Below are 14641 nucleotides of genomic sequence, written 5' to 3'. Positions count from 1 at the left end.
TGTTGGGGAGTGCAAGGGCACAGGCTTTCAGGTAGGTAACACGCCCACTGCTTCTGGAGGGGGCCCCTTGTACAGCAGTCCCTGGAGGGTGGCCTACATGCCCTCCGCTGGTGGTGAGGGCTGCACTGTGTCATCTGGAGGTAAGGGCTGCACTGTCACAGCAGGTAAAGGTGCCACCTGGGCAGCCTCTGCAGGATGAGTGGGCTGCACTTCCTCAGCTAGCGGTGAGGGCTCGTGACCACTGGTGGTGGTGGTGTCACTCTGACAGCCTCAGCTGGCGGTGAGGCCTGTGTGACCACTGGTGGTGTCACCCTGACAGCCTCTGCTGGAGTCAAGGGCTTCTTCACCTTCATGGCAGGAGGTGCAGGCTCCTTCCCCTTAATGGCAGGAGTCGAGTGTTTCTTCCTCTTCATGGCAGGAGGTGTGGAATCCTTAGCCTTTCTGGCAGGAGTCGAGGGCTTCTTCCCCTTAATGCCAGGAGTTGAGGGCTTCTTCCACTTCATAGCAGGAGGTGTGGAATCCTTAACCTTCCTGGCTGGTGGAGTGGGGTCCTTCACTGTCTTGCCACCACGACTTGGGAGTGCCTCCACTGTCTGAAGGACTGTTTGCCTTGAGGTGCTGGGCTGGGTCATTGGGACCCTGCTCTTATGGGCAGGAGGGGGGTGTGGGGGCAGTAAGAGGTTAAGATGGGCAAGGAAAAACTTCTTAGGGATGGTGGGGCGGGATGAGGGAGGAGGGATGGGAGTGGAGGTTGAGGGAGTGGTTATTGGAGGTGTATGTCTGCTGGACTTGGATGCAGGTGCATGGGCAGTGGATGGCTGTTGGGTGTCTGAGTGCATGCATTTGTGTCCTTTAGGAGGTGTACAGACAGGGTGGGAGAGTACACAGGGTACGCGTTGACGGATGTAGTGGAGGTATCTGCTAGTGAGGTGTGTGTGCTGCTTGGTGTGGTGATGCTGGTGGAGGACGTTGATGCAGTGCATGCAGGTGTGAGTGTGGACATGACTGTGAGGGAGGTGGAGGAGGAGGAGTGGGAGACAGTGGAGGCAGTGGATGTGGTTGTGTCTGCAACTGGATGGTGTTTGTGTGAGTGCCTGTGGGATGAAGGGTGGTGCTTGTGTTTGCCGTCAGTATGTGTGCATGGTATGGGTTGGGGTTGAGGAGACTGGGACTGGGACTTGGCAGCTGGAGGGGGGACGGTAGAACCAGGGACAATGGCTGCCATCAGCGAGGAGGCCAGAGCCTGAATCGATCTCTGTTGGCCCACCAATCCACTGTGGATGCCCTCCAGAAATGCATTGCATTGCTGCATCTGGGATGCCAGCCCCTGGATGGCATTCACAATGGTTGATTTCCCTACAGAGATGGATCTCAATAGCCTCCGCACTCAGGGCAGCGGGGCTGACTGGGGCAGGGCCTGAGGTGCCTGGGGCAAAGGAGATGCCCACCCTCCTGGGTGAGCAGGCACAGGCAACTCGCTGAGGAGCTACTGGGAGGGCGGTGCTGGTACGGGGTGGCGGCTGTACCTGCAGCTGGGGTGGTCACAGAGGTGTTCGCCACCACCCGGGAGCTTCCATCGGAGGAGGTATCAAAATATGTGTTGTCACCTCCTGTCTCCGCCGTGGTGCTCCCCTCACCCTCTGTCCCACTGGTTCCGTCGGCGTCAGTGGACTCTGCCTCCAGGGTCCTGAGGGATGCAGCTCCCTCTGTCGCCGGTGCCCCTGCTCCTCTGCCAGATGATGCTAATGCACACATCGACAGGATGACAGAAGAAAAAAGTGGGGAGAGAGAGAAAAGAAACACTGGGTCAATTACTGCACCAACACCACAGTTGACATACACAGCACCGTCACACACAGTGTCAACATCAGGACAGTGCGCGCTCTACGGGCGACATAAATGCAAAAACCCAGTCCTTATACAAGGGCAGATTTCATTCATTGTGTTTCTATGCAGTATGTTAACCTTTTGCCTTGCAGAGCTTTGACTTTGAAAAGTCATTAATGCTGTTTGTAATACATTGTTCATTTGCAAGGCTTGTTTGAAGAATTACAGGGTGTGGTCCTTATTCTAAGACATTCTAGAAGCCTTTCCTGCAGCATGGTTGGGTGTGGCTCGTGGGCAGAGCTTGGCACTATATAAGGGAGCCAGCCCAGCTCCATGTTCTCCCTATTCAGAGGTCCCCGGTGCAGAGCAGCAGCATTTTCCTGAGCTCCTGTCCTTGAAGCCTATCAAGTCATTTCCAGGCCTGTCCTCATTTATTTGGTGATCTTCAAGCAGGGTGGTAAGGCGGAGGTCGGGTTAGGCCCCCAACTCCGTTTCCAGTGACATTCGAGTTTTGGGCCTAAACATAAAACCTTGTGTGCTAATTGTTTTCCTGGCATTTGGCTCTTGGCATTCAGGTCAGCAGTGTGCGCGATCATTTCATGGCAATTGTATTGTGATGTTCGAATCGGCAACAGTGTGCGCAATTCATTCCTGGCATTTAACTCTTGGCATTCAGATCGGCAGTGTGCGCAATCACTTCATGGCCTTTGATTCTTGATGTTCGAATCGGCAACAGTGTGCGCGATTCATTTCTGGCATTTAACTCTTGAAGTATAGATCGGCAGTGTGCGCGATCATTTCATGGCATTTGGTTCTTGATGTTCGAATCGGCAACAGTGTGCGCGATTCATTCCAGGCATTTAACTCTTGAATTACAGATCAGCAGTGCGCGCAATCTTTTCATTGCATTTGAATCTAGATGTTCGAATCGGCAACAGTGTGCGCGATTCATTCCTGGCGTTTTAACTTTTGAAATACAGATCAGCAGAGTGCGCGATCATTTCTAGACATTGAAATCTTGATGTGCAGTTTGATTAAGGTGCATAATAATTCCTGAACACCTGAGTCTTGGAACTCCTAATCAGAGTGTGGCATAGCAGTGTTATTCATGATTCTAGTACAGTTCATTCATGCAGAGAAACCCAGGTGCTCTCTTTGATTTTTGTTGTAATGCAGTGATTATTCTAAGAACTATTTGGAGAGCGTTCATTGTTCAAAATATGATATGTTAATTCTGGAATGTTCATATGAAACTTTGCATAACCTTTCTTGATTTCCAGCTACCTAGATGCCTGAGGCCTAGTTATAGTGAAGCTTTAGGCCATTCATGTTTTCAGTATAAGTGTTATTTGAAACAAAGCTTATTGAAAGTCACTGGTATTAATCTTGCAACTGTGTTGTTTAACTCTTGCTTCCACAGGTCTCCTTCCCCGCAGTTCCCAACCCAAAACCCATTCCCCCACTTGGCCATTCTTTAACTCTGTGTTATAATAACTAGTGGAGTTTGGAGCTGCCAAGAGGTGGACATGTTGGGAACATGCGCAAGCCCCGAGGATCTGGTCTCCTTGACACACAGGGATTAGGATTGAGCACAATGCATTGCACTGCCAGTTATTTGGCTAGATGCCACAGCAGGATGAGGGCCACATACCGCCAACTGCACCCCTCCTGGGACCCACAAAGCCCTGATTGACATGGAATGCTAACAAGCTAGGTTACCTGCATTTGCCATACACACATTACCCTTGAGCTGGATCACGCTGAAATGTCTGACCTGGCATTAAGGGGCACCCACTAACTCACACCCACAACCCGGATACCATGCCACCTACCAATTATTGTAGTAATGCCCACTGTACTCACCCCCTTGTGGTTGCTGTGATGTCCTCAAGTGCCCATCCAGCTCTGGGTAGGCCACCGCCAGTATACAGGCCATCAGGGGGGTCAGGTTCCGAAGGGCACCCCTTCCTCGCTGGGAGGCCATCCCCAGCTGGGCCTCCGCGGTCTTACATGCCCAGCATCTCAAGTCCTCCCACCGTTTCCAACAGTGGATGCTCCGCCTGCCATAGACCCCCAAGGTCCCCACATTCTTGGTGATGGCACGCCATAATCCCTTCTTTTGATGGGCGCTGACCTGCAGCGGTAATAGAGACTGGAGGACACCATTATACATACAATTCAGCCTGTCACACATATGGCCCACCAATCCTGTTTCCATCACCATTGGCACACACATCGCCTGGCGCATACCATGTACACCACCACAAGACATTCCCCCCCAATGACACGATGCTTGCACACACATTTCCATGTATCCTTCACACATGCATCGAGTCCAAGGTGTACTCACATGATGGTCTGGAGGCCCATACAGCAGTCCGTCCTGGGTTAGGACCTCATCCACCAATCGCTCCAACTCCTCCACAGTGAAGGCAGGGGCCCTTTCCCCAGTCACATGGGCCATGGTAGGTTCCAGACACAGGTTACAGCAGCACACGCAGTGTAGGTGTTCTCCTAATGAAGGTCAGGAAACAAGCGAGGAATCAGATGGAGAATGGCGGTCATGTCCACGGCGGTGTACACCGTCACCACGGGCGCTGATTCCCCCATTGCCCACTGTACTCCATAGAGCCCCATATTATCCAATGAGGAATTGCACGGCGGTGCAAGACTGCCTTCCGCCATGATGCCCAGCGTCGGTGGAGTTACCTCACTTCCACCTGGCCGTAGATACAGGACAGGCGGCCGCCATTTCATGGTGGTGGACAACGATCATATCAACCTTAACTGCATCACAGCCTAGAGTAGCACATACCTCGCCATTCCCAGTGTCCCCGCACATAAATGCACTATGTACACTGAGGTGGTGGTTCCATTGTTCAAATTGTGACAGCCTACTCACTCTTGTGTCCCTTAGATAGCTACCGCTGTGGATGAATAGGAGGAGGAGACAAACCCCTGTGTACAGACCCCTTGTGGACTTGGTTACACTGGAGGATAGGCACATTATACTCAACTATAGACTGGACAGGGCCACAGTCACAGAGCTGTGTGCCCAATTGGAGCCTGACCTGATATCTGCTATCCGTCATCCGACTGGGAGCCCCCCTCTTGTGCAAGTGCTATCAGTGCTCCATTTCCTGGCAACTGGTTCTTTCCAAGTGACAGTGGGCTTTGCAGCAGGAATGTCACAGCCAATGTTTTCCATCATGCTGGCAAGAGTTTTGTCTGCCCTGGTGAAACACATGTGCAGCTACATAGCTTTCCCCGAGGTGGAAGGTCTGGCCACTGTGAAGGAAGGATTCTATGCAATGGGACATATCCCCAATATTGTTGGGGCAATTGACAGGACACATATTGCCTTAGTCCCCCCCCCCACCAAGAATGAACGGGTGTTCAGGAATCGTAAGGGTTTCCACTCACTGAATGTGCAAATGGTATGCCTGGCAGACCAGTACATCTCCCACGTCACTGCCAAGTATCCTGGTCGGTGCATGATGCCTTTGTCCTGAGGAATAGCAGCATGCCAAATGTGATGGCCCAACTACAGAGGCACAGGGTGTGGCTAATAGGTGAGCCTTGGTCCCCACACACTGTATGTCAGTGTATGCCTTCAGGTGTCATCCCCATAGCATTGTGTTAGGCTAATGTTAGTCCCTCAATACTTGTAGGTGACTCTGGCTACCCAAATCTATCATGGCTGCTGACCCCTGTGAGGAATGCCAGGACAGGGGCTGAGGAACGTTATAATGAGGCACATGGGTGAACCAGAAGGATCATCAAGAGGACCTTTGGGCTCCTGAAGGCCAGATTCAGGTGCCGCCATCTGACAGATGGATCCCTGTGCTACGCACCCGGGAAGGTCTGCCAGATAGTAGTGACATGCTGCATGTTGCACAACCTGGCCCTCAGATGGCATGTAACTTTTCTGCAGGAGGAGGAGACTGGAGATGCCCTGTGGCAGCAGTGGACCCTGAGGAGCGTGAGGAAGAGGAGCAGAGGATAAGGATGTGGACAACAGGACATCAGTTATATGTCAATACTTCCAATGACACAAGTGAGACAGTGGAACTAACCATTCCTCTGACTGTTTATGTTTTCTGTGTGGCTGTAGAATGATGGCATTTACTTCCTTTACATCTCAACGTACTGTCACCTACGGCTTGTCACTTTACAAATGTTGGTGAGATAACAACTGTGTACTGATGTGATGACTACAGACAGCTACAGGTCATTATTTCTATGCTCTCGCAGTGTTCAGATCATTTGCACTAGATGTGACTGTTTCCATAAATGCACATTTTCAACACATAAAATACTAGTAGTCAAGTTGTGCTCAAGGGTGTTTACTGTAGTGCTATGAAATTGAGGGAAAGGTGCAATGGACGGGGTGATGATGGGGGAAAGTCCAGGGTATTGTTCCAGTCTGTTTGTAGCACAGGTCCAGTGTCCAAGGGGCCTTAGGAATGGGAGCAAAGGCAGTTCAAAGTGGACAAGGTGACAGTGTGGGACACACGGGGGACAATCAGGAGAGTCTCATTTCCTGGCGGTGGTCTTGGCAAGTGTCTCTGGCTTCTGTCTGGGTCACAGGGAACATTTGCAGGGTGGTTCACCTTCTGCAGGGAGAGGGGTGCTGGTGGCCTGTGGGTCCTGTGGCGGGGCCTCCGGCCCACTACCTCAGCAGAAGTGGAAGGCTGGTCAATGGACTGGCTAGTGGTAGGGGCCCACTGCTGTGCTGTTGCTTCCCTCATGATGTTGGCTATGTCTGCAGAACCCCTGCTATGGAGATCAGGGTGTTGTTAATGGCCTGCAAGTCCTCCCTGGTCCCCTGATACTGTTCCTCCTGCAGCTGCCTGTTCTTCTGCACGTTGTCAAGGATCTGGCCCATCGTGTCCTGGGAATGTTAGTAGGCTCCCAGGATATCAGTGAGTGCCTTCTGGAGAGTCGTTTCCCTGGTCCTGTCCTCCCCCGGTGCACAGCGGTCCTCCCAGTGTCCCTGTTCCCCTGTGCCTGTGTCCCCTGAATGGTGTGCCCACTGCCACTGACCCCAAGTCCCTGATTGTCTTGTGGGTGAGGTGTGGACTGGGATCCCTGTACAGGTGGGCACACTGCTGATTGACATCTCCTGGGGACAGAGGATACGCTGGGTGGGTGCTGTGGTGTTTGTAGGACGCTGGCCTGGTTTGTAGTGGGTACCTTGGGTACTTATACCTTATACCAGGTCCAGTTATCCCTTATCAGTGAAATTTAGTAGTGTTCTGGCAGCTTAGGCTGGTAGGATGTAGCTATAGCAGAGCAGCTTAGGCTAAACTAGGAGACATGCAAAGCTCTTGCAATACCACTTATAGTTACACAGTACTTATACACAAGTAAAGACAATTCTCAGTGTTACCAAAAAAAATGTAGTTTATTTGGGTGACACAAATCCAAAAATATGTTAGACGCAATACTACTTCTGGAGGTGAGTATTATACACAATATATACACTAGCCACCAAAATAAGGTAAGTAATTAGACATAGGATAGTGCAAACAATAGGAAATTCTAAAGAATGCAATGGGAGAAAATAGGTCTAGGGGCAACACAAACCATATACTAAGAAAGTGGAATGCGAATCTTGAATTCCCCCCTAGACAAGTGCAGTGTGTGCAGAATCACTGGGAGAATAAGAATACAGTAAAGGTAAGTAAATTACCCCACCCCAGAGCCCAGAAAAGCAGGAGTAAAGTGCTGCAAGTTTCCTTAGGACACACTACAAGTTGTGATTAGAGTTATTGCAAGAACCAAGCAAGACTGCAAACAACAAATGGTGGATTCCAGGGCCTGAAGATCTGCAAAGGAAGGAGACCAAGTCCAGAAGTCGAAAAAAGTTCCAGGAAGGACAGGAGCCCCTGACAACCCAGAAGAGGGGGAAACAGAAGAGTCCCCGGCTGAACGAAGACTGCAGAAATGCACCCTAGAAAGATGGCAGCGGGTTCATGCATGATGCACTGGATGTCCCACGGAGAGAAGTTGGATGCAGATGCATTTTGGCATTGGATTTCTCCAACAAGCCCTGGTTCCGGCAAAATCATGTTTTGCATCAAGTTGGCACTATCTGGACCCAGGAGAGACCTGAGGGCCTAAACTCTGTGTGAGGAGGAAAAGGGGGCTCTTAGCACTTCAGAGAGCTCTCATAGCACCAGAGAGCACCCACAGGAGTCCCAGGACACAGGGACAAAGGAGGTGCAAAATGTGGTTGGTGCAGCACTACAAAGGAAGGTCCCACGCCGCCGGAGGTCAACTCAGCGAGTTGAGCATCACAGAATAGAGTGCTGGGGACCTGGGCCAGGCTGTGCATGAAGGAATTTTGCAAATAGTGCACAGAAGCCTTAGGAGGTGAAGAAGACGCAGTGCACAGGGGTACTGTCATTTTCGGGGGAAGGCAAGGTCTTACCTCCTCCAAATTTGGACAGCAGGACTTCAGGACAGTCTGTGTCAATGGGGTCCACTCTCTGTGTTCCAAGGAGCAAGCTCATCGCGAGGAGAGGAGTCCAAGAGAACCGGTCGTTGACTTAGAAGTTGCCTGCTTTAGCAGGGTAGTGACTCCGTCACTCCACTGGAGATTTCTTCGGTCCTTCTGGTGCAGGGTAAAGACAGGGAGTCCTCAGAACATGCACACCATGGAAACTGTTGAAGTTGCTGGCTGGAGCTGAAGTTGCAGAGGAAAAGTAGCCCTTCTGGATATTTTGTTGCTGTTACAGCAGTTCCTGGAGCAGTCTGCGGTTGATCCGAGGTCAGAGGATGAAGTAGTAGTTGCAGAGGATTCTATGTCAGGACCGGAGGCTTCGGATTATGCTAATCTCTTATCTTTACTACATCACACAGCATCCAATAACAACAGCAAGAACATGAAAACTACATTTGCCATCAACATAAGCCGCGTAGTGACCCTCCAATCAGGCTGTATTATCTCTTATGAAGTCCAAAGCAAGCAAAGTCCGTCCTCTTTCTTTGCTGCTTCGCACCAGAGATAAGTGCCTCGTTTATTGCTGTGTATTTACTTGTTTAGACGACGATTTTCATATACATGTGTGCTTAAATTTCACGGAGCATGGCAATTGCCTTCAAGCGCTGTTTTTTCTTGTAGTTCTGTTCGGCGGCTTTGCTGCGTTGCTGAGGAACGATCTCCAATCGTTTTCTTTCCAAAATGACGGTGAGGGGCCGCGGGGAAGCGCGGCCTCAGGGCATTAGTCCCTTTTCTCTGTCGGCGCTCGTGCATGCGCAAACCCTGAAAATATCGGGTTTGTAAAGGCGCGATCGTCGAACGGAGAGATTGAAAGTCTGCTGACTCCTCGCTCCTCGCATATGCCCGGAGGGGCTGTGATACTACAGGCAGAGCCTTGTTCTAGGGGATTAGGTGCCAGGCCCCTCAATATCTGCCCAATTTCTCCAGTTTCTTCAATTTCTTTTGACTTTTCTATTATTAGTAATTCTCTTTTCACCGGCACAAGGTCTGTTTGACCTTATTGGCACCAGGGTTTTCCCCCCACCTTGCTGATTGAGAGCATTATTTTGGGACCTCTAAGTGTCATCTCATCCACCGTCAGCACGGCTCAGCAGGATGATTATTATGAGGAATATACAGAAAGCCACCAGACGGAGGAACGCCTGGTTGAGGCTCTTGATTACCATGTACAGGACTCTGTAAAAAAGGCATTGGTGAAGGCGTTTTACGCCCTTTTGGTCAGCCTATATTTAATTTTGGCCGCAGGTGATTTGGCACAGGCTCGGGGAACGCCACCCCAAATGAGGTCGAAATAAATGAGCCTGGCCGGTCTGATATGGACCCCTTTGAGCATACCATTAATGTGGTATTAAATGATCACGAATACGGCGCCTTTTTCGATCAGAGCTCTGATCCCATGCCACAGTCAGGACGCACCTCCTCAGACACCTCTTCCACTTCCGACTCTAAAGATAAGTCCTCCTTAGATAAGCGCAAAGGCAAACACAAATGCAAAAAGTGCCACTTTGATAATTCTGATCTTTCTTCACCTCCAGCGAAGAACCTGCTCTTCGATCCGGACAATATCATTCACCCCAAATCAACTGAATGGACCCCCTGCCCAGAAGTGGCTCATTATGTTCAATCCAGACTCAGGAAGAGTTTTGAGAAAGATATTCGTAACACTCTACGGTCGGAAAGCCCTCGACCATCCCTCGAGGGAAAGGTAGCAGAGACTCCTGAATTGGACCCACATATGATTACTTTTCTTTAAAAATTCTCCAGAGATCCAAAAAAGAGTATTGAGAGGGCTTGCCGCGGTTGCGAAGATAAACTTCTGGACATCTCAGGTCCCCTTTTAAAAATCTTGGACCTTGCAATCCAAGCCAAAGAATCGCAGGAGCCCATCAACCCAGATACTTTGCTGGAATAGGCACAGAGAACCATTTGCCTGCTGGGTAACGCTAACTATTCAATGTCTACTGAACGCAGGAAGTCCTTTCTGCTCCGCATTGACCCAAAACTGACCGAACTGGCTTCAGCGGATGCTGGACTGGCAGCCAAAGGACTTTTGTTTGGCGATAAGTTTGTAAAGGATCTTGCCAAAAACGTCACTACTTGTTCAGCATTATACACGGCCCAGACTTCTATTAAAAAAGTGTTTGACAGTGGCCTTTTTCATAGGGCCGGGCATTTTAGGGGTCGCTCGCCAGGCCACTTCTCTTCACAGACCTCTCGCCTTCACCAAAGAAACCGTGGGGTCTCCAATTATCAATCCAACCCCAACTTCTATCCCAACAGAAGTCGTGACTGCAAAGGTCGTAATCCCAGAGGACCTCGCAGAGGAGGTTATTACGGACAAAATACCCCTCAAACAGGTGAGTCTAATACCTTACACAGAGATTGTTTTGGGGGGCAGAGTTAGTCGGTTTGTTCAAAACTGGCTTTTGATTACTCAAGACGCCTGGGTGTTAAACACAATTTCAGGCTACCATCTAGAGTTCTGTTGCGAACCACATCAATCCGAGATCCCCCCTCCTCTCCATTTTTCCCAACAAGAGATGTTTTTTATAGATCAAGAGTTAAAAACGCTGTTAAAAAAAGGCGCGATTGTGAAATCGTTTCCTCTCCCAAGAGGCTTTCTAAGCAAATATTTTCTGGTTCAGATAAAGGGAGAGGGGTCCCGTTTAGTCCTCAACCTGAAACAGTTCAATGCTTGGATAATATATCGATACTTCAAGATGGAGGGTATTCATCTTCTCAGGGACCTTTTACAAGAGGGACACTGGATGGTCCGTCTGGATCTCAAAGACACGTATTTGACCATTCCGATATTTGCTCCACATCGCCGATTTCTTCAATTCCTTTGGCAAAACCGTTGTTACGAATTCTCAGCCCTCCATTTTGGTCTTTCTTCAGCACCTTGGTGCTTCACAAAAGTAATGCGTCCGGTGATGCAATGGTTGCGGGAAAAAGGGGTTTGTCTGATTATTTATCTAGATGACATTCTCATTATGTCTCAGGAAGAGTGCCTTGCTCGTCTCCATCTCTCATGGACGATGCAGCTCCTTCAAGATCTCGGCTTCATTATAAACGTAGAAAAGTCTCAACTTCAGCCAGTTCAGAACATACAATTCTTAGGGTTCAGGATAGATTCCATTGCAGCTCCATTGAAATTGCCATTGACCAAAAGACTTGCTATAAAGAAAGAACTGGGGAAAGCCTTGTTAGCTCCTTCGATTTCCTTGAGCGTACTTGCCTGTCTGGTGGGCCTCCTAGCATCATCTATTCAGGCCATCTTTCCAGGCCCTCTTCACTACCGTGCCCTACAAAGGCTGAAGATTCTTCATCTTCGGAAGGGCTTGACATAGTCCGAGTCGATTGTTCTCTCTCACGAGGCCCGGATGGAGCTTCAATGGTGGCTGAACGCTTGGAATGGCAGAGTGATTTTCGCCTCGGTTCCAGAAGTGGCCATAGATTCGGATGCTAGCAGATGGGTCTGGGGCGCCAGGTGTGGCCAGATAGAGATAGGGAGTTGTTGGTCTCCGGAGGAGCTTCAACTACATATCAATTGCCTAGAACTCCTACCGGGATCATTCGCAGTGAAAACTTTGTCCCCTTCCAAATCGAAATGTTGTATTCTCCTGAAGATGGACAATATTTCGGCGGTACGATATATCAACAAACTGGGGGCACTCGATCCAAGATGTTGGTGGAGATTGCCAAAGACTTTTGTCATTTTTGCCTAGCTCATCAGATTCCTGTGTTAGCGGAATATATTCCAGGGAAAGTGAATATAGTGGAGGACTGGAATTCCAGGCATCTGAGAGATGCCAGCGCTTGGCAGCTCCATCCCAGAATATTTCAATTTCTGAATGATCTCTGGGTTCCTTGCAAAATAGATCTTTTTGCCTCCCGTCTGAATATGCATCTCCCGCTGTTCTTCAGTTGGAGACCAGATCTGAATGCCCTCAACTCGGATGCGTTTATCCAAAATTGAAAGGGGACGTACATTTTCCGTTTCCCCCCGTTCTCCATGATTCATCGAGTTCTCTCGCAAAACCATTCAGCAGGAAGCAGAATTGATTCTGGTAACACTGTGTTGGAAAGCACAAGCTTGGTTCCCGATGGCTCTGACCTTGCGCTGTGCCGCCCCAATTCGAATCCTACCGTCATGGGACGTGTTATTAGATCCAATGGGGAACCCTCACCCCCTGATTCTAGAGAATCAATTGTTTCTCATGGCTTGGAGAATTTCGGGGAACCTTCTCAGGGTCTGGGAATTTCAGAAGACACTAGATTCTTCCTTTCCCAATCCTTGGCACCTAGTATGCATAAAAGATATGCCTCCGCCTGGAGGAGATGGTTGGATTGGTACAGTCAGATGGGTGTGGATCCCTTGGCGGCCTCAGTGCAGATGATAGCAAATTTCTTGTTGTTGCGGCTCAGGGGCTGGCATACAGGACAGTGAATAATTTTAGGTCGGCCATTTCAGCTTCACATCCTCATGTTGAAGGTAAACCAGTAGGGGAACATCCATTAATTTGGAAATTGTTGCACAGTGTTTGTATGCTTCGCCCTCCTCTTCCAAAATATTAATCTCTTTGGGATGTGAATGTCATTTTAAAATTCTTGATGGCTTGGCCGGCTAACGAGGGCCTTTCAAGAAAACAATTATCGGCAAAACTGACTATGCTACTTTGTTTAATCTCATGCAGGAGAGTTTTGGATGTCAAAACCTTGGACATTGTAGGTAGAGTTTTTACTCCTTCCGGAGTCTCTTTTCGCATTTCTAAACGTACAAAATCAAATTCTAGATGTATTAGCTATCCAGCTTTCAGGGATAACTCCAAAGTTTGTGTGGTAAATTGTTTAAAAACTTATGAAGATGTTACTAGAGAGTTGAGAAGAGATGTACATGGACAATTGTTAATTTCTTTGCAAAAACCTTTTGGCCCAGTTTCTCCAGCAACTCTTGCGAGATGGGTCAGATGGTTGTTGCAAGAAGCAGGCATAGATGTTTCCATTTTTGGAGCTCACTCTGTTCGGGGTGCTATGGCTTCTAAAGTTTCAATGCAGGGTCCAGATATAATGACGGCTGCTGATTGGTCATCAGATTCCACCTTTAAATAGTTCTATCATAAGCCAATTGTTGATGTTGTTTCTAATGTGATCGCTCAGCTTTGAACTAGCAGAATCCAAAGCCTCCAGTCCTGACATAGAATCAAATAATTTTCTAGCTTACGCGACAAGAATTTTCAATTCTATTAAGGACACGGAGGCGAGGATTATCCCGCCGGGGAACGTTTGATTATTACCATATATAAAATCAAAGTGGTTATCCCGCCCTGTATGAAATATATTATGTATTAGTATTCTTTTACAGTATATGGTTCGAATGTACACAATGCTTTACATTATCAGGATGTTACCATTTTTCCTTTCTTTTTTATAGATAAGAAATCCACCGGATAGATGTTGGCTCATTCTGGGAAGTATTGGAAGACTTCGTGTTTTTTCCTGCACCGTTGTGCAACTCCTTCTAAGTTCCTGGTGGGAATATGTTGCTAGTGGACTCAGTTCTCGAGGATAATGTGGTTCAAGTTATCTGGTTACGGACAGACATAAAAAGAGGACGGACTTTGCTAGCTTTGGACTTTATAGGAGATAATGCAGCCTGATTGGAGGGTCACTACGCGGCTTATGTTGCTGGGAAATGTAGTTTTCCTGTTTTTACTGTTGTTATTGGCTGCTGTGTGTTGCAGTAAAGATAAGAGATGAGCCTAATCCTCGCCTCTGTATCCTTAATAGAATTGAAAATTGTTGTTGCGTAAGCTAGAACATTTTTGATTCCTGCTGGAAACTTGCAAGTAGAATCTGAAGAGCACCCACAGCAGAGACCCTAAATAGCCCTGAGAGGGGGATTTGCTACCTTGTCAGATATGGACCTACCAGGAGGGGTCTCTGACGTCACCTGCTGGCACTGGCCACTCAGAGGCCTCCAGAGGGCCCCCACACCTTGCAAAGCAAGATGGATGAAGTCTGCGACACACTGGAGGAGCTTTGGGGACCACCACATGGTGGTGAGGGACAGGGGAGTGGTCACACCCCTTTCCTTTGTCCAGTTTCGTGTCAGAGCAGGGACAAAGGGGTCCCCGAACCAGTGTAGACTGGCTTATGCAAGGAGGGCTCCATCTGTGCCCTTCAAAGCATTTCTAGAGGCCTGGGGAGGCTACCCCTCCCCAGCTTGTAACACCTATTTCCAAAGGGAGAGGGTGTAACACCCTGCTCCCTAAGGAAATGCTTTGTTCTGCCTTCCTGGTAATG

The 14641-nt window shown here is 49.0% G+C and overlaps 1 protein-coding gene across 1 annotated transcript in view; it reads left to right on the top strand.

Moving 5' to 3' along the window:
* The window catches only part of CLIC2 (chloride intracellular channel 2), a 284434-nt gene extending 270333 nt beyond the window's left edge, over nucleotides 1–14101 (top strand). Inside the window, exon 6 of the mRNA XM_069212163.1 lies at nucleotides 13770–14101. Coding sequence (XP_069068264.1) covers nucleotides 13770–13907 — 138 coding nt within the window. The 3' untranslated portion in view covers nucleotides 13908–14101. The remainder of the gene's footprint in view (nucleotides 1–13769) is intronic.
* The last annotated feature ends 540 nt before the right edge of the window (nucleotides 14102–14641 follow it).

The sequence above is a fragment of the Pleurodeles waltl genome, chromosome 10, assembly GCF_031143425.1.
Source record: "Pleurodeles waltl isolate 20211129_DDA chromosome 10, aPleWal1.hap1.20221129, whole genome shotgun sequence".
NCBI lineage: Eukaryota > Metazoa > Chordata > Amphibia > Caudata > Salamandridae > Pleurodeles > Pleurodeles waltl.
The sequence above is the reverse complement of the archived record's forward strand: the minus strand, read 5'-3'. Positions and strand labels throughout refer to the sequence as shown.